Source organism: Ailuropoda melanoleuca, chromosome 14, assembly GCF_002007445.2.
Source record: "Ailuropoda melanoleuca isolate Jingjing chromosome 14, ASM200744v2, whole genome shotgun sequence".
Classification (NCBI taxonomy): domain Eukaryota; kingdom Metazoa; phylum Chordata; class Mammalia; order Carnivora; family Ursidae; genus Ailuropoda; species Ailuropoda melanoleuca.
Genome location: NC_048231.1, coordinates 53,315,067 through 53,336,244, shown reverse-complemented (window position 1 = coordinate 53,336,244; position 21,178 = coordinate 53,315,067). Strand labels below are relative to the sequence as shown.

At 40.1% G+C, this 21,178-nt stretch overlaps 1 protein-coding gene across 11 annotated transcripts in view; it reads right to left on the bottom strand.

Annotated features, from left to right (window-relative positions):
• The window catches only part of EPB41L3 (erythrocyte membrane protein band 4.1 like 3), a 168,806-nt gene that overhangs the window by 47,459 nt on the left and 100,169 nt on the right, over window positions 1–21,178 (bottom strand). For all 11 annotated transcript variants that reach the window (XM_019805526.2, XM_019805528.2, XM_019805532.2 and 8 more), the window contains 2 exons: window positions 2,424–2,528; window positions 1,233–1,275 (listed from right to left, as the gene is read on the bottom strand). In XM_019805526.2, coding sequence (XP_019661085.1) covers window positions 1,233–1,275; window positions 2,424–2,528 — 148 coding nt within the window. The remainder of the gene's footprint in view (window positions 1–1,232; window positions 1,276–2,423; window positions 2,529–21,178) is intronic.

The following is a 21,178-nucleotide window of genomic DNA, read 5'->3' as shown; positions in this document are numbered from 1 at the left end:
TGCTTTAAAAAATGAACCAGTTATTTACAATTATAAAAATTATCCATGTCTATGGTAAAAGAGCTACAGAAAAGGGTTAAAAATAAAAATAAAAATAATTCCTTTTTCTCAACTCCGTACACTATGGTGCTACTTCTGGAGGTATTTACTATTGACAGCTTTTGTGCTCTTCCAGAATTTACTATGTATTATTATTATGTATGTATATGTGTATATATATGTGTGTGTGTGTATGCATAACTTAAACAAATGTCACTTGTCTCACTAATGAGAACTAAGACACTTTCTACCTCATTCTATTAATAGTTGCTTAGTATTTCAAGGTATGGTTATTCCATGACTGATTTAATCGGTTCTTTATAAATGGATATTTAAGTTGCTTCTGGTTTTCTACTATTGCAAACAATATTCTAACAAACTTTCATACATGTACACACATATACATTTTCCCCTCTTATGCATATGCTGGATTGAATCTGTACCCGTAAAATCCAGGGTCAAAGAATAAGCACATTTTAAATTTTAATAAATACTGACAGAGTACCCTCTTAAACGGTTGTGCCAATTTATACTTCTACCAGCTGTGTCCATGGTTGCTAGTGCAGGGCATTAATAGACTTTTAAATATGTTAACCCGAATAAGCGAAAAATGATGTGTTGTTTTAATTTGCATTTAATGGTTAGTAAGATTTAGCAACTTGTCTCGTACTCACTAACCGCCTGTATTTCAGTTTGCGGGTTGCCCTTGCAATTGTTAGGGCACATGGATTTCTTAATTTGCCTTTAGGGGCCAAGGAAAGAGGTTGTTACCAGACAGTAAACATCAATCTGACTTGTTATTCCATTTCTACACCATTCAGTAACTATTACCTTTAGCTTGACTTTTCTACTTCTGTGGCAATTAGGCTTAATTTAACATTAATAATTAAGTTGGGAACTTTTAAATGGTTAATTGCCAACTGGAGCATCACCTGATTAAATCACATTGCACATTCTGTGTGCAAGCAGGGGAATAGGTGAAATGTCATAGCCATTTCATTCCCGAGCAGTGATGATTAAAAATGAGTATTTAAGCTAGACCAACCCGTCGAAGACAAAATTTGAGATTTTAATCTGTCTTTTAAAAAAAAACTGTATTCACACTAGCCATGTGGGTATGGGTCACCAATTCAGACAACCGTGCTTTCTGAAAATCTTCACATTACCATGTAAAAGAATCCAAAAGAACTTACTTCGAATCTGTTTTTTTATTTCCTTAGCGGGGTCCAGCCAATTCTGAAAAGGAAATGACAGTTTGAATTTGCACCAGAGAAGAATAAAAATAACTTGGTGATGATCACACACTAAGTGTGTTTGAAAGTGCAGGGTCGCTAGCAAGCCCTCCAAGCTGGGTCTTTCCCCCACATCGGGTGCCCTTCACCAGGCCCTGCGAGGGCCCAGGCATGAGTCTAATGAGAAACTGGGTGTGCATGCACAATTCATGTGTGACAAAATTCTCTTCTTTTACAACACTACCTTCAAAGATTCGAGCTAGTATAGCAACGGAGGAGGAAAAAAAAAAAGTGGATTCTATGTTCAAAGAAGTTACTAGAATAAATTGAAAACACATGATGTCCACTGATGTCCTAGCCATTCAGTCCCACAAAGTGACTTCTGTGATTATAGATTCTTAGTCACTTTCCTAACAAATGAACACCTGCATGAGATTTATTATTTTCCTCATCAGAAAACTCAGATGTTTAATAACGAAGTCAGACATTGTTCAGTGAATTGGGTAGGTATTAAGTATGATTCATTGCACAACATCAAAACAAATAATATCTATGAGCAAAATTTCTGTGGCTTAGTTCTTAGCGCGAGCACAATGGAAACAGTTTCCTCTTCTTTATTTTTCAGGTAGTTGTGGGAACTAGTGAGGCAAAGCCCCAAATAGACTGCATTACTCAGGTGCAAGAGTTTATGGATGTATTAAACATTAAGAAGCTGCTGAATACATTAGACAAGGGTCTGGTCAGCAAACGACCCATGTCATATTCTGATTCTGTAAGCATATGAAAGCATACTAAGATGAATTAAGAATAGACAGCAGTCAGGGAACATGTATCAATGTATTTGATTTTCGTAGGCTCAAATCCACTGAACTATATCATCCAAGAAAAGAACCATATATAATGCTTTCCTAGAACCATAAATGACTCACATGTGAAAAACAGAACTACTCTTTCCAGAATATTCAAGATTAAAAGAAGTCGTCAATAATATCTTTCATAAAGAAATAAGGTGATTAACAGCATTTAGTGACTCAAAGGAGTAAATATGGGAGTGGAAGCAGAGAAAATGACTTACCAATTCAGTTTTCATTCTCTTTCTTACAGTAATGAGCAGCTTGAGACATACGTTTTGTATTGCTTTTAATCACTCACCTTCTGGTTTTCAGCATCTCGATATGTAAGCCCAAAATAGTCTTTTTCTAGCAAATTCAGGTGTTCACATACTTTATCAAACAGCACCTGGCCTCTGGAGCGTTTCTATGGAAAACAAAACAGAACAAGTCAACACACATAAAGTTCTCTCAATTACCACGGATAAAAATGGGTCAAATTTAACACTGCTTGCTGCAACTTCTGTGACGCCCAAGTATGATCACTTTGCCATCTCCTCTTTAATGAAAAGGTTCAATAAAGTGGACGAACACCTACAACACCCTGTCCCTACAACCAACAGACAAAACCAAAACTCACCTGTGCCACTGAGTAAGTACAGGCAACCTGTGGATGATTTTTTAAAAAAAATTTTTATTTTTAAAGGTTTTATTTATTTGAGAGAGAGAAACAGAGAGAGTGAGAACGAGCAGGGGGAAGAGGCAGCGGGAGAGGGAGAAGCAGACTTCTGGCTGAGCAGGGAGCCTGATGTGGGACTCGATCCCAGGACCCTGAGATCATGACCTGAGCCAAAGGCAGACACTTAGCCAACTGAGACACCCAGGTGCCCGCATGGATGACTTCTAAACAGAAGTAGCTGGGGAAGTGATGTGGGGCTTGGAAGTCTGAAACATCTTGTGAAATATAAAAATCTTGAGAGTCAAAGAAGACAACGGACCAACAAAGGCCGTGTTTCAGACTAGCTCAGCCCCCATGCGACCAGATTCGGAGCCTGGAAAAGAATCAAGCCTATTCCTTATCTTAGTCAGACTTTCTATTCCAACCCTTACTTAGAAATTCTAGCAATGGATCACTTTCCACAGCCCATTAATTTTATTAGTTTATTTTTGTGGATTTTTCTTTTGTCACAAATTTTAGTTTTGTATTACAGTATTCAATTTTCTCTTAATTTCTTTTTGAGAAATCCTTCGTATTAGACATAAAATGTCCATTAAGTTTAAAGATTTTAGTTATCATTTATAAATATAAGTACAGATATTTATGCTACATTTTTTACAATAGTCATTTACAGCAAAGAAAAAGGTAATCATCTGAGGAACAAAAATCTATCAGCTTAATTTACTGTGATACCCAGTATCATATTTTCATGGAATCCTTTGAAGGTCTTTCAATCTGGCCTTGGAGACTGAGAAGGATGAACTGGCAACAATTAAACTAAACCACATTTTGTTTGTATCGTAACAACACTTCACACCTAATACATTAAGCATATTTGTCTTTAAGATTTAATGTAATAACAATGAGAGATGTAAAAATTGATAGACATTGTGCATGCCAAAATAGTAAGTATTCAGAAACCTATAAGTGTTGTATATTACTGTGTAACTGTAATTACATTGGAAGTTAATTGCTCAGCCCCCTGAAGCATGACTATTTAGGGAAAAAGATAAATCTATGATAGAAAAGTAAAGCCTAAATTGTAGCTAGCTAAATAATCAATGATGTGTTTGAAAAAAGTTTAATAATGCATGAAAATAAATTACATATTAGCAAAACTACATAATAACATTGTTCAATGGATATGAACAAGTGGTAGGACAATGAAATGCTGCTCACTGGTTTAAATCTTTTATTTATAAATAACAGCTTCTCATCTCTGAATAATGTTTAACAGATTATAAAGTTTTCATAAAGAAAATTGTTTCTTCCGATGCTTCTACTGGTATTATCTTCAGTTTACGGAGAAGAACACAGAGGTTCAGAGATGTCAGATGAGAGAGGCAGATCAATCTAGGTTTGAATCTTCATTATATTCTCTGCAGCTATGTGAACCTCTCTGTTTTTCCCTCTGTAAAATGGGTATGCTACCACCTTCTTCTTTGGAATGGCTGACATTAAAATAAAACAAAGTATTTAAACCTGGTCCAGTGATGGCATATATCGAGCACTCCATAAACATTAGCTATTATAGCCCAAGTGACCAACAAGTAGCAGGATCTGTAACGCAGAACTTTCTATGTATGTACTTTTGCCGTCGGAACAAATATATAGCTCGCGTGGTGCCAATGAGCAGTTCAGTATTAACACGTCCTGCTCTTTCTTTAGATGTTAATTACCTGCTTGCTACCCAACTGCTTTAGCTAGACCAGAATATTTACACACACGTACACCTCCTCCCCCTCCCCATACACACCCACACACACCAGTGTTTGGCCCAAGTACTTTCTCAATGAGCAAAAGTAAAACAAAACAAATACAAACAGATAGAGTCTCCTCTACAGAGCCTTCTATATTCTCTGACCCAACGGCCCCTCAACTGTAGAATTATTTCTGAATACGCTGCAGGCTGCCTTGGGCATTGTTTTAATTAGCTGTCTTCTGGCTGCTGTGTTCTTCCTTTTGCCTAACAGGTGGCATGGATTAGCTCAAGCACAGACCGCTATACTAACTAGATCTTACTTTTCTGGCTTCTCACAATTTGATTTCTATTAATGATTCATAGCTCCCTCTTGAATAGACTAGATTTTTCCTTACTGAGTATTTTGAACATATTTTGAACACGACAAACGGTTCTTAAGACAATTACATAGTGGTCCATTCTTCACACTGGAGTTTGTTTGTTTTTCCCAAGAACCAAGATCAGTAGTCTAGGCTCTACTATAGATGGTTATAAGTAAACAATAAAATCCCTACCTGCTAAATATCACCACAACCACCAGCTAGCTGGATGACACTGGAAAAACCTTTTAAATTACTTGGGTCTTCATTTTCTCATCCTGAAGAGAGGATGTAAGATTCTATGCAGCAAGGCTGTCATGGGCTTGAGGCTATGAGTGGGTCCCCCGAGTCTAAATGCCTGCAAGCAAACCCCCCATGATCTGGTAACAAACAGAAGCCAGGTGACGGATCGAAGTGATTGGTCAAGATCTACGTCACGCAACCAGGGAATCCAAACTATGAACAAGATGACAGAATAGCTAAGGTTCAGAGGCTTTGCTTTCTTTGGGCGCTAAATTCAAGAGGATACATCCACCATCACCACTCGAACACAGCAAATGAAATAAGCTTTTCTGTAGCATCGATGAAACTTCCCACGAATCAAAGGTCATTCAATATCTTTACCAATACCATCTGTAAAACACTGGTTTTCAATGCACTGCTCATCAACCAATTTTATTTGGTTTTTTTTTTTTTTTGCTTATTTTATTTGTCCGTTAGAAGAGTAATTTTAAAAGATTAATTTAGAATGCTTTAGTATGAAGGATTTCAAACATATGCAAAAGTAGAGAGGACAGTATAATGAAGCTCTGCAAACCTGTCACCCAGTTTCAACAAATGCCTTCTGAGGACCATGACCTTGGGTCGTCTAGAGTTCCACTCAATTCACCCTTTGCCTGGTTATTCTGAAGCATTTCAGCAAATAATTTTATCTCTTTGTGTCTTAGTATGTAACTCTACTCTTTTTAAAAATGTAATCTCAGGGCACCTGGGTGGCTCAGTTGGTTGAGGGCCTGACTCTTGGGTTCGGCTCAGGTCATGATCTCAGGGTTCTGAGATTGAGCAGTGTAGGACTCCACGCTCAGTGTGGGGTCAGCTTGTCCCTTTCCCTCCCTCTCCCGCTGCTCCTGCCCACTCTCTCTCGTTTTTTCTCTCTCTCCAATAAATAAAATCATTTAAAAAAATGTAATCTCAATACCTTTATCATACCTAAACAAAATTAGCGATCAGTCTTTGTATCATCAAATATCCAGTCAGTCAGACCTTACACGTGCTCAGAACACTCACATTAGCCTGGAGTTGGGCAAAATCAGCTAACACAAAGCCGATTCTATAATCGAGTATTGCATATCTCAGGTAGTTCCGTGAATAGGGTGCTGAATGTGACAAACGGAATGGCTGCTGGACACAGAATGACTGTTAAGTGTATCGGTTGGTTACCCTCATGCTGACACGGCTGCCTGCACTCAGCATCATGCGTGAGTATCTACCATAAAACGCTAGCCTAGGAGAAGATCCAAACTCAAAATCTGAAGTACAGTTTCTACTGAATGCATGTCACTTTCACACCATCATGAAGTCAAAAACTTGCTAAGTTACATTAACCACCGTAAGTCAGAGACTGGACTTTAATTTCCCCAACTGTTTCAAAGATTTGTGTTTCTTTTTCAGTTTGAGAAATCCACACACCACAACTGGCTGATGTATCTCTTTAGCCTCAAGCTGCAAGTTCTCCATTTATCTTGGTTTTATCCTTGAAATTAATTTAAAAGACCAGTCAATTCCCTGTAGAGGTCTCTCAGTCTAGACCTTACTGTCTGCATCTCCATGGTATAATTTAATGTGTTCCTCTGTCTCCTGTATTTCCTGAAGCCTGGCAGTTACATCTAGAAGATTGATCTGATTCTGGTTTGACTGTTTTCCACGGAGTGATGCTGCACAATTTCATCAGGAGGCATCAAATGACTCTTGCCTTGTTTTTGTGATATTGGCAGTCCCTGATGATCATTGCCTTAGATCCATTAATCTGAAGTTGCCCGATGAGCATATTTGAATCCTAATCATGCCTCCTGCACTTTTTAGTTGGAGTATGTCTATGAGGAGATACTTCTCTTCATCAGTATTATTTGTTGCAGAAACACAGTTTGACGATGAAAGTCAGGATCAATGCTCACTCCTTTTCTCCTTTATCTAATTTTAAGATAATGAGGTCCTCTCAGCACCATCCATCCAAAGCCACAAAATAGAAATTTTGTTTTACATGATCACTATGAACTCATGGATGTAAACAGGTTTGATGTGTTTCAATCCATTTCAGCCACTCCCTGATTTGAGGCTCTCAATGTCCCCATCTGCTCCACCTGGCCTCCTGCCTGTCGAGTCCCTCTCATCTTCATGAGGCTTCTCCAGTGCCACTTCTTTAAAGCATTTCCTGTCCTCCCAGCCACATGTGATTTCTCTCTCTCTCTCCCCTTTGGGCATTATGGCATTATAGAGCAAGAAGAGGGCACTATCCATATTCTGCCTTATATCACAGCTGTCTCTCTGTACATGTACCTTACGTCCCTACTGACTATAAAGACATTCCCTAGAGGCATCATGCCTCCTATATGTATCTTTTATGGAGCCTCATTTTGGTCAAATACCGTTAAGAGATTAAAAAGGTAACTTGATAAAACTTCATGAAAAAAAATTTTTTCACTAGCATATCATAACCAATGTTGTAGAAGCAAGATTTTAAACTCGTGGTTTTCAACCACGGATCCTGGGAGTATTTAAAAAATGCCAATGCCCAGAAACCCAAGTCATCAAACCAGAATTTCTGAAGCTGGGCCCAAGGCATTTACATGTTTTCAAGATTCCCAGGTGATTCATGCAAGCATAGTTGAAATGTTCACTTTAAGTTATTTTTATGACTTGAAATTCTTAAATATGAGGACTCTAAAGCAATTTTTCTTTTTTTGAGAAAATGTGTAACTTTTTCAGATTGAGTTTAGCCCCCAAGCAGTTTCTTCTAGGCCTCTCATACCAGCACTCATAGCTGCATTATGATAAAATTTACGTATATATACACACATGATTAAAACCTAATCCAGCACATTTTAAGAAATGTAAGTTCTCAAGAAATGAAAAAGCAAAAAAGAAAAGAAAAAAGAAATGACAAACCAGCCCAATGCCGAAATAAAATGATGCAAATGAGAAATGATAAACCACAAAACTATTAAGAAAACAAACTTACATTTTAAGCCATGAATAAAATATGCAAAACAGAAATGTTTGAGTTTTTTTCGTTTTTTAAGGGATGGCATTTTCTCTTTGTAGAGCTAAATATAGACTTTTACTCAAGAACCCGCTCCATGACTGAAGGACAAGCCTAGGTATAAAGGTCTTGGTTTCTCCTTTTGCAATAGAGCAGAGGCACTACTGGCTTCTCTAGCAGGTTAGGGCGGTGACTGGGAGGACCAAACACACAGCCCTGAGCCCGGGGAGAGGCCAAGTGAGGAGCTCCTTACACATGACCTTCAGGTGACCTGGGCACAGCTACTTCTGCAGGTGTTCCCTGAAATGAGCATGGCCGCGATGCTCCAGTCTCCAGAAGTCAGTTCTTAACCTGTGCTTATGACCACGTGAGCCCAGGCAGGAAGCCCGGACTAGGTCTCTGCACGAGACTTAACAACAGGATTTGGTTTTTGCTTCAGTCTCACAAAGCTATGACTCAGCCCGAGCAAAGCTCTCCTCCAGCAAAGGCTAAATGCTGAAATTAGAGAAATTTGTGAAGTCAAATATAATCTCCTCACTCGGGAGATGGTTATAGTTATTATCTCTCCGAAGCTGCACAATCATGAAGAAAATGGGGCAGAGCGCGTTGCTTTGCCTGAGAACAGAAGCTCATCATCAGTCTCTCTTTCTCAGGAAGGGGACGGCGACCAAACTGGCACCAGGGCATGCGCGGACTTGAAGTCTCCTCGGAATTTGTATATGCATTTCTTTACCACACTGGAAAATGGGGGAAAAAACCCTCGTTATATTGGCTTAGGCTTCAAACCACTTGTGTTAACATAAGGGAAAATGTATGATATTGAGAACTTTTAGGAAAACTGACACTTTTGTACCTCATTTTAGCTATTTTGAAACTTGAAGGTGTGCCAGTGCTAGAAGTACTTTATTCTTTCTACCATGTACCTTCCTCAAATACACACTGATTTTCTTCTGGAAATTAAATTCTTCCATGTATTGTTACATGTTGTGAACTTGTATTTCCGACAGAACAGCAAACTATCTGCCTTTTTAATGCTCCTGACACCCGGTTCCCTGATACAGTAAGCATTCAACATATGTGCCTGATAAGTGCTAATGGCATGAATTTGAATAATTTTCCCTCCCATTATCTTGGATTAATCTTGAAGCAAAATGCCATCATTTTTTTTTTCATGCTTCCTTCCCTAATTGCATTTTTCTGCACTGACTGCTTTTCTATTTCCCTACTTTCCAAAGGTCAATTAGAACTCTCTTTATTTCTAACTGATTGCATCACAACTTCCACGGAGTTCAGAAACATCTGAAATGCTCAGCCGACTAGGCCAGATCTTGAACCCAAACCACACACCTGGACTCCATGTAAATCAGCTTTTCATAGATTTTCCTTTTTCTCTTTTGGACTCTTGATAGAAAAACACTCTAACACTATCTTGCCCTGAAATTTAAGCGGAGGATGGATTTTTTTTTTTTTTTAAATCCACACCTGGAAAATATCAAGCGTCTGCAGTCAACGCAGGAATAAAAGATTATGGGGTCTGGACGGTGACAACAGTCCATAAAGCCTTTTGAGAGCTCTGTGGCTGGGAAGGTCTAAGAACAAGATTCGGCACCAGCTGCCTTATGTGCATCTAACTTCCTTTTGGGCTTTCTGGCTTATATGTACATTCCATGCCCAGTTTAGTAATTAGTAGAGTATTATCCACATTTCCGCTGCCAGAATCTATTCCCACAGGGGCAGGATTTAATGGGATCTTCCAGCCTTTGTTCTGATCCCATATATGATGATCCAGGCAGTATTCTCAGAGAGGGCGGACACGAGAGGCAGACACAAAATTTCTTCTGTCCAGATGTTGCATATATCGCCAGCCTTTCTTTAAATCCATGAGCAGTCGGCTTTTTCAGCAAGCCATGACGGTTATCTCGTTCAGAACGACATTTCTCAAAGACTGTACCACAATCACCCCGTCAGTAGTTATTCTGTTAGCCACGATGACCTGCAGTGTTCTGTTAAAATAGGAATATGAAACTCTTTCCTGGTCTTGGTAAGTTTTTAAACAAAAGAGTGATTTCCTTACCTGTCTCGGTTATCCAGAGATTAGAATTCATCTGGCATTATTGAAACATCTTTAACATAGGCATCCCTAACCTATTCAAGTTTCTTTTCTGTTCTAAGTGAGGAATATAAGTCAGCCCTGAGGCTAGACCCTAGTTCTAGAGAGGCTGGCTCTGTAAGGTTAGACAAGTTATCCAAACTTTCTGAGCTTCACTGCCTGCATCATAAAATGGAAATAATACTGATACTTAAGATAGAACACAGGAAAGTGTATTGCCTAGTTCATGGAAAGCAACAGCCAATAAATGCTGGTGACCATGACTAGGCCCTTTTGATAGGGAGCCCAGGTACGTTTGGAGTTTCTAATGCTGACATTTGGTGTACAGACTGACATACTGTTGAAAACCAACTCCTTCTGCAGTGAAATCACCCTGTTTCTCTTGTGAAAGACAAATCTCATCGTATAGGTAAAACTGAGAAATTGTTGAAAAATAGTATTATCCATAAACTGCGTGTACATTGAATCATCACTTACAAACACACACAAAATGGTTACTATATATCGGGTATACTGGCATATTTTGGTACACAGGCCGAAACATAAGATAGTTATACATAATCATACACATGACATATAGTCCTGGCAAAACCAGAATGGATTTTTCAAATGCTTTGACTATGCTTTGACTGAGATCCAGTACACAGATACTTTCAGCACACTGGTGACAAGAGCGCCTTCCTGAACGGGAAGCCTCTCCACTTTTTTAAAAAGAGGCCTTTTTCACTCAGCCGCAATCTGTTTCTGCCTTCATTTGTTGAAGCAATTTCAGACTCTATTTGAAATCAGACTTTTGTGCTCAGAGACACGCACTGTGGTAGATAATAGCTTCACAGTGAAGCATGCTTCTTCTTGGCCAGCAAAAACATCGGGATAGGTTTTTTACAGAGTTTCACATTGCACATATGAGATGTTGGCAGTGAACTATCAGACAACATTTCCTGCTGTTAATCTGCTAAGGATTCAGGTCACTAAGCCAAAGTGTGCAAAAGGAATGGAGAGAAGGAGGCCTAAGAAAGAGGAATGTCTGAAAGAGAAACAAATCTGAATCTGTAAAATCACCCTAGGGTCTAATTCTGAACAGTGTGGAACTTTGAGAATTCCTTCCTGGGAGAGGAAGTACTTAATCTCTTTCCTAAGATGATTTGGGGGGGAGAGGGATCAAACAAAAACCCAAATCGTGATTTATAATTCATGTGGTCAAATAAACAGCCATAGGAAATGCAAATGTTGACAGTGACAACAGGAGTTTTAATAATATCAATATAATGAGTATACATTTGCAGCATGGCCACTAACTTTTCAAACCTAGAAGGCATCAATGATCAAAACAATGTAAGAATAATACTGTCATTGCTTTCAGGTGAACCTGTGTCCTTTCCGTCAACTATTTTAGCCTATTAATAGGGCGAGCCTGGAAGCAGGATGAGGAAAGATACCAGGGTTATTATATAAACTACTCACACAATTTTAAAATGTAATCATATCTTTTTACTAGTTAAATATTAGTTTACAAATTAAAATGATCTTATGTATGAAAGACATAGTGAAATATGAATAAACTTCTGGAAAAATAGGATAGGTGATCTCACTATAAGTGACACTTAGAGCAGTCTTGTCTTCATGGGAGCATGTAATTTGGATTAGTACTTAAAAACCAGCAGATGGGGGGAAGCCTTTTCAATCATTAAATATCTTGATTTTACACACATTTCCTTCAACTTTTTCTGACACGTGTACTATCTCATATGGAGCCCTCTGGGGTATGGCTGGATCTATGTACCAAAGGTCGGTACTGTTTTCTGACACCCTCTATCGGGGGCATCCTGGCTTAATACTGCCTGAGCTCACAATCCGGAAAAGCCAGCACTAATCCTCTTCCCCTGTTGGTCGCCACTCCTGTGAATGGGGGTGGGGGGGAGGCTGCTCAACCCAGCTGAGAAGGGAGGCCTGGTCCTAATTCTAGAACCAGACTACACGGGCCCGTCCCCTCGGGTCTGCAGAGTTAGGAGAAGTTAGGAGGGCAGGAGGTTGCCCTCACTGCAGCAGTTCTCATTGCTCATTTAGCCTCCAAAGAACGCTAGTCACTGCTGTTCATCACTGCATACTCATCTCAGATGATTATTTAAGTTTTCTGATTTAAAAAGAAAGTGTGAGCAGTATTAGCAAATGGTAGCAAATAGCAATCACATAAAAATTGAAATGATCTGGCAACCTGAATCAAGAAAACTTGCTTTCAGAGAAGGTACACACAGGCTTTTGCTCTAACCAACAACTACAACATTTTTTTTTTAAACAGGAAAATGAAAAACACTCTATTCAAGCAAAGGGTAAAATACAACATGCTCGTTCTAATTTTTCTGCTTTTTCTTGAACTCATGAGAAAGCAGCTATCTTTTCTGGATCTTACCTGCACTCAGGGTTGAACTGGAGGGTCTAGGCCCCAGAGACTTGGAGATGTTCCCAGGGGCTCACATGATGCTGTTCCCCCCCCACACCCTTCTTTTACTGTTGGGACTACAGACCAGCCCTACCCACTCTCACCTGGTTTAACAGGGATAGACGGGCAGCAAAATGCCTGCGACCCACGATGCATTGTAGGATGTGAAGTCAAATCCCAAGGACGTCACCCTGGAGATGTTATCACATTTATTTCAACTTCTGTTTTTACCTTAAAAATCTGAAGGAGAATGAGTCCATGTGGGAAGGCCAGTGTTTGACTATCAGCTTCAGGAGGGAGAGACGCTCTGGGACACAGCTGGCCCAAGTGTGAAGGTGGTAGGACCGCATCACTGCCGGGGATGCCCTGTCGGCCTCTTCAGCTTCCCCACCACAAAGCGCCCCCTCATCTCCACACTCCTTCATACACCCTTTACCTCAGCTCCTTCTCCTCCCAGGCCTCTGCCTGCTAAAGGAAGTCTGCGCAAGCCATCTTTGTGCCCTGGAACTTTTTACGCGCCAGTCTTCTAGTTCTCTTCTCAAGCAGCCCTTCTCCAGGACTCCATCCCTGACTTCCCAGCAGACACGCTCACACAGCTCCTGCACTGCATGGGTCAGGGTGACAGTTGTCCACTGGTTTCTCCACGATTTGAGTCGTGTTAATGTTAGCCTCTCAGGTAAGCAGCTTTACCTCATGACTGGATTCCCCGCACATATCACAGCCCTCTGCATGGAGCAGAATTATTTTTTCTTAATAGAAAGGAAAATCAAGTGAAATAAAAGCATCTGGGGTTGATTTCTTGTTTCAAAATTCTTCAAAAACTTCTCTGATCTTTGAAATTTGTTCATGACCAATTTATTTATATTTTTCTACCATGTGGGGATCATCTGCTCTGGCCAGATCTAGAGTATTGGCTTTTTTTCCTCCTGTTTTCGCATGAAGGCAGTGCTTTATTCCTGCAAACGAAAAACCTATTAGTTTCTAAAATCCCCTTCAAATGTTGTAGGCTTACTTGCTATAAATTTCCCAAGTTTTCCTCAAGGAGCCGTGGTTCCAACTCATTCCTTTCATTTGATACACACTCTACCCCTCACTCTGAAATAGAAAAACATAAGATGGATCACGGTTTCCAGGGACCTCCCTGACTCCACCTATTAGATCAGCCTGACTTTCCAGCGGTCGACAAACCTGCATCTCACACCACGTGCACAGGAGCTATGGTCTCGAGATGAATGGGGACAGCAGTCTATGCACAGTACAGGGATGGTTTTTGGATTCTTTTCAAAAATTTTATTTCACATTCCCAGAAAAGTAGGAAGGATAGTCTCTTCTCCCTCATCTAACGATAGGAGAAGAGAAAGATAAACGTTAAGTAGCAGATCGGAAAGTTTACTCCTAAGTGTGCAATTGGTCCTGCCATCTAAAAACTGTTCTGCAAGTGAGGTCATATTTCTGTAGCACCCACAATAATTAATAGGTTTACAGTTCATAATACAATAAAGGAGATGATTAATATTTACATAGCTGGGCACACAGTTGGCTTTGAGGTTATCTTGAAGAGCGCACAAGAAATTCCTGAAGCTTTAAAGGTTTTCTGAGCTGCAATCATTGAGGTCATGCACTATAAAGGACAGAGTTGGGGCCTGGAGCATCTTTTTGTCTCTACGATGCCCTAGATCCAATATTAACCTCAAATATTTCCTTAACCTCAGGTTCTTCCAGGGCCCATGTCCTTGCAGAAGGAGGGTGATACCCTCTTTGTGAACACATTTATGAAGCTCTCACTTCCCCTGAGAGATGTCAACATCATCCCTAGGTCTGCTACTCCAAAAACAGTCCTGCCAAAAATGGACAGCATAAAAAGCACTGAATCTAAGGATAATTAAAAGCATAATCTCAAACTGACAAATTACTCATTGCTTACTGAAGGTGAGACTGACAGAAGTAACAATCACTGAGATTCTCCTGATGGCTATTCCTGATCTACTCCTCGGAGAAGCCGGCAGAGAGCTGGAGTAGAGCATTTCTCTCAAACAACTGGACTCGGAAAAAAACACGTTTCTTTGGAAACTTTTGAAACTCGGGTGTTTTTATTGTGCAGACACTGGGCATCCAGGCTTCCTCCCCAGAGCCTGTTAGAGAGCTGAGAACATGTGTTTCTGGACTAACCTCTTTCCTGGCTTCGTCCATTTTCTCTTGGTGCTGCTTTCTATGAATTTATTTCCTTCTTGTTACATTCTGTGCACTTACACAAAATGCTTTAAATCCTTGTTAGAACATGGCAGGGGATAAATATTAGAAGCCCCAAGTAAAATGTATTTTTGAAAAAGAAGATTACATTTCCAATTTTGGTGGGTTTTTTCTCCTTGTAATGAATTCTTCGCCATTGTACTATTAAAGAAGGTCTGCAGATCATGACATTCTGGATAGTTTTTTTCCCTAAAGGAATCACTGGACACATTAACTGAAGCATTCTGTTTGGGGTAATCATTTAAAACCATTCATAAGCTTGACACGCTCAGTCCAATGGCATTTCCCTGAAGAATGCGGTGGCTCTTTAGTGACTTTATTTGCTGTCACCATGGCATTCCATAAGAAATAACAAGTCTCTTTATTCTTTCCAGTTTTCCAAACACCATAATAAGAAGCAATTCCTTGTGCTAACTGTACATCTGCACACCATCACTCATTTCTAGAAGCAGCAGCAGGGAAAATGAGGTGCATTCCTAAGTGGCAATAGGACTGAGAGATAGGATTTTCTTTCACTCTTATTAGAAAATGACTCTAAATGTACATACCAGTTAAACACAGCTGTCTGTTACATTGAAAAAATACATTCCCGCACAGCAAGGACGTCTTATTTGTTGAAAAGAAGAAATCTCTGCTGATCAAAGCATTTCATGAATTAATATCTAATCTGGCCATTTTGATTTGCCATTTGGAGAGATATCCTGGACCAACATTTCAGGAAACAGTCACCAGGCAACACTAACAAAACAGAGCAGCCTTGGCAGGAGAAGCAAGAGAAAGACCTACATTTCATTTATCTAGAAATAAAATACTCATAATAGTCATTGCATAAGGGAAATCATACCAACAAGCTATAGGAAGCTAACTTTATAGATGGAAATGTTATGTGTTCCAACAAAAAGCTCCCACAACTTGGAATCCATGACCTCTTTTAGAAAAACAAATGAAAGGCTTAAAGGGCACTGGCTGGTCAGCACAACCCAGAGGTCAGAGGGGAAAAGAATCCTTTGCTTCTCTGCTGTAAAGAGAGGGAAGCAAATCCAGAGTTCAGCACTAGACACCCTTCTTCCCTGGACCAGGAGGGAGGGGAGATCGGGGTTGGGGAGTCAGCTGAATGAGGAGCAGAGCATCACCAAAGTCCCAAACTGGACACCTCCTGGAGGCTATGCGGAAGGGGTTGATGTTCTTCTAATTTGAGATACAAATTTTAAGAGAGCTTTCTGAATGACACCACTGCTTCACGGCTTATAGTATAATTATGGTACCTTAAAAACCACAACTATTCAGTATGCCAGTGTAAAACGACTCCTAATAGTTGTTAAGTTGTTCAAAGAAATCAGGGATCAGCCATTCCTTATAATAAATGTAATGTTACAGTTCTTATCACTTTGTGTTAATAGAAAGTCTAAAGTATAAAAGACAGCCAAAAGCCAAATTAAGGAAATAAAAGGCAAATCGACCACAAACTGCAGGGAGGCACAAGAATCAATCACAATGAATGACAATCTGAATCTTCTCTCAAGGGATGGTACTTGAGAGAGTCTCCAGTTTCCTGTTTTCTACATTCAGTAGTGCAACCAACGCCTTAAAGGCATTTAGCAGATGACATCGGAAATGCTTTCCTACATAGACTCTCTCTTTGAAGGATACTCAGCCAACCATAATCACGACTTAAGGCCCCCGTGGGCTCAGGCACACCCAGTGCATAAGTTAAGGGTATGGCTAAAAGGGACCAGGACTGGGTGTAGGGAAGAACATGAGGATGGGGTGAGGGGAGATTTGACAAAGCTCTCCCCACTCCCAACTTCAAATGCTCCCCAGTATTCCCCAGGGCTCTGCTATTCATGCTCTCCTTATTCATTCCCTGACTATCCACACAATCTCATTCACTCCCATATCTGAATTAGTATAAAAGACAATAGCTCTCGCAAAGCCAACCAGTCTGCCTTCTCTTGTGAAGGCTGAATGATATCTCCAATTGCAATACTAGACCACTACTTTCATATTCTAGGCACTTTAAATTCAATAGCTCTGAATTAAATTAATTATCTTCCCCTATAAACTTTTCTCTTTGTATTCTGCATCTGTCTATGCGGTCACTCAATCCAGAAATTTGGAAGTCATTATAAGTTACTGTCTCTTATCACTATCCATATCCCCAACCTACATCCAATTAATCAACTCTGTTCATTTTCCGGAGAGTTCTTTAAAATCTATTCTCTCCTCTCTATCCCACTGCCACTGCCTTGGTTCTTGTCCTTAGTATCTCTTGTCTGGTTTGCTGCCAAGAGCTGACTAGTGTCCCTGTTTCAAGTCTCTTTCTCTTCAATTACTATTTCATAGAAGTATGTTTTAAAAACACAAATGCCCAAATAGCTCCTCTATGTAAAGTCCCAGAAATCTCATCACCTCTTGTGAGAGGCAGAATTCTAAATGGCCCCAAGATTCCCTGTCTTTCTGGGGTATACACCTTGCACAATCCCTGAGACTGTGAATAGAGTGGATCTCATTCCCACAATTAGGTTATGCTATGTGACACAGTTGACCTTAAGATAGGGACATGATCTGGGTGGGCCTGACCTAATTGTGTAAGCCCTTAAAAGCAGAGTTTTCTCAGGCTGTAACGTAAGGGCAGGCAGACAGATGTGAAGGTCTAGGATTCAAAGCTGAGACTGAGGGGGCCTCATAGCAAGGACCCAAGAGCAGATTCTATAGCCAAGAGTGGTCCCCAACTGACAGCCAGCAAGACAATGGGGACTCCAGGCCTACAACCCAGAGAAAATGAATTCTGCCAAGAGCTCAAAGGAGCCTGAAGGTGGCTCTTCCCTCATTCAGCCTCCAGCTGAAGATGCAATCAGTGAATAACCTGATTTCTGCTTTATGAGACCCAGGGAGGAGGACCAGCCGAAAAATGTGAGATGAAAAATATGTGTTAAGTTGCTAAGTTTATAGTTATTTGTTACTCAGCAAGAGAAAATCAAAATATCTAAATAATACCCAAGCCAGTTATCACATCAAACCCATCCACCCTCATGGGTCCTTGGCCTTCCTTTCCAGCCTCATCTGTCTCATGTGCCCTTGATATTTCAACTATATTCGATGCTCGTTCTTCACATTTCCTTACCTGCTCGAGCTCTATTCAGAATTATGTAAATATCCTGAGCATAATTAGAATTACCCTGGAAATTCAAAAATAAATAAGATAAAATATGTGAATGCCATTGGTCTTTCAGTTGCCTTACAATACCACTGCAGGGGCAGCCAGCCAATGTTCTCTAATAATTACTATCTACCTGCCAAATAGTGATGCTTACCATTTGTAACAATATGAACCAGCATTCAGAACAACTTAACTCCTAAAGAGGTATTTACAATCAGCTAAAGGTTTGCAGTTTTGATTTTTATCATTAGCCCCATTTCAGAACCTAGATCCTGAAAGAGAAAGAAGAATACAGGAAACACGCCTCAAACAGTCACTCCCAATTTCATCAAGCAAGAGAGAAGTTCTCAACCGTAGAAGAGGATCTGTTCCAACACGAAAAGGAACTGAGCTGGGTAAGCTCCCGTCTCTCTCCTTCTTCGGGGCTACTTCTATTGTGTCCTTAGTTTTAATTAAAACTCAGCATACCATAGAATTCCTAATATGATAAGAAGCAAACAAACACCCCCTCCCATATCCTACACTTGCTCCAGAAGGGCAAGGAAAGGATGACCTGAATTTTTAAAGACACTGAAAATAAAACTGAACAGTGAAGAAGCCTCTTGAAATATATTACTCGAGTCACTAGGTAGGAAATCGGAAAACACAGTGAGTTGACGCTTAGTTGAACTAGAAAGAATGTTCTGTCCCAACTTCCAAAAGGGGCTAGACATAAAGGAAGAACAGGGTGCTGTTGTCAGGCCCCTTCCATAATAGACTTTCCTGCACAGTCTGAGGGAGCTCATTACTGAAGCCAAGGAACACTACCTCCTTGCTCGCCATAAAATGTGAGTCAGTTCAGGATAAGAGACTAGCACTGAAAGCCAGAAATGGAGTGTGTGTAATTATTTTCAGGACATATTCAGGCTTGTTAAACACCTACTGATTTCTGACACCACCGTAATAGCACCTTAGCTGTGTCTTCTGTCTATTCTCAGCAGGTTCAAGCTGGGCAGTGGGAGAAAAAGCAAATTTCCTGTTTTCCAGGTCGTTTCTCATCCTCACAAGCTTCTAGGTAACTGGTTTAGTTGTTTTCGTTGTTATTTAAGACACATTTTTTAGAGCCGTCTCAGGTTTCCCACATACTCCCTGCCCCAGACAAGCACAGCCACCCCCACTAGTAATATCCCCCACAAGAATGGCTAGTTTGTCACAATCAATGAACCTACACTGATTCGTTATCATCACCCCGTCCAGAGCTCACACTGGGGTTCACTCTTGGTGGTGTACCTCCTGTGGGTTTGGAGAAATGCACAGTGACGTATCATGAGGAATACGTATTTTCACTACCCCAAAAGTCCTCTGTGCTCTTCCCATTCATCCCTCTGTGTGCCCCCCCACTCCACCTTCTGGCAACCACTAATCTTTTACTCTCTCACAATCTTGCCTTTTCCAGAACCTCATAAAATTGGAATCATACTGTCTGTAGTTCTTCTGACTGGCTCCTTTCACTTAGCAAAAGGCATTTAAGGTTCCTCTATGTCTTTTCATAGCTTGATAGCTTATTTCCATAGCACTGAATAATATTCCATTGTCTGGATTACAACACAGTGTTGTATCCATTCACCTACAAAAGCAAATCTCTGAACAGTATGGAGGCTAGGATCCCATTTTTATATTAAAATAACTACCACTCAAAGAGTATTTTTATTTATATTCTTATAGACAAGGCCTAGAAGGATATACTTGATGCTTTGGGGGTGGCAGTTGCAAAAAGCTAGGGAAGTGTTCGGATCTGCTGGCCACTATAGGCCCGACAGGGACCCTGAAATCCACAGTCAACATCCACTCGTTACCACTCCCAACCACTCCGAGAGTTCTGGTTTACAGATGAGAAAATGGAGGACTTGAGGGGATGAGTAACTTACACACATATGCCAAAGCCAAGATGTCACAGCCTATTGTTAGCTACTATGATATGGTGCTTCCCAAAGTTTAATATCCTCAGGCTCCAAATTCAATTCTTCATAGAGTTGGTTGTGGAAGCTTATTCTATGGTACCACAATCCTGCAGTCTGATTTGATTCTTGATACTTCCATAGATATTCATATGTTCAAGACACAGGGCATCTACACATTATGCATTTCACAAATATACTTCTAAAAGCATGCGTGAAAGTGATCCTTTTAACTGACCTGCTGGTTCCACTACTCAGTGAATGGATTCAAAGGAAAATTATAGTTCAACACTTCTATTGCTCTGTCTTTAATGAACCCTCATGTTTTGAGTAGCACAGCATAAAAACTGACAGGGCAAGTTTCTCAGCAAAAATCCCCAGCTATTTAAGCAAGGTACAATTTGCCAAAGCTGAATCTAATTTTTCAATTTACATAAGAATTTTTATTTTATTTATCTTTCTTAAAGGGAGGTTTCTTTTTTTAAAAGATTTTATTTATTTATTTGACAGAAAGAGAGAGAGAGAGAGAACAAAAGCAGGGGGAATGGGAGAGGAAGAAGCAGGCTTCCCGCTGAGCAGGGCACCCAATGCGGGGCTCGTCCTGGGATCATGACCTGAGCCAAAGGCAGACGCTTAACGACTGAGCCACCCAGACGCCCTCAATTCACATAAGAATTTTTAAATGGCCCTCTATTTATTGGTGTGACTTCTACTAGACACACTGAGCACGTCTGTCTGATACGGAAAACTTGAGAGAATAAGTAAATGTGAGAAAAATATAAAACCTTGGCAAAAATGATGAACAATTTGTTTTTCACGTATTGGTAGCCCCGAGTGGGGCTTACGTTCAAAGCTAAATGCACTATTAGCCTTGAAATAAGTGCCCAAATTGGCTGCTGTAATTTATTAACTGTGACTGCAATAAAGATGAGCTGCAGTGTATGTCACTAACATAAAAAAAAGGCATGTATTCAATATCACTATGAAACATCTTAGCAGAGCTTTCTCCCCTAACTCATTATTTTTCCCATCTCCTACTGAATTACTTAATTGCCATATCCAAACAGCAAATATGACTGAGCTGAAATCCTACTGTGAGATTTTCCCTTCTCGCTCTGCTATAAAAATTAACAAGATCACAG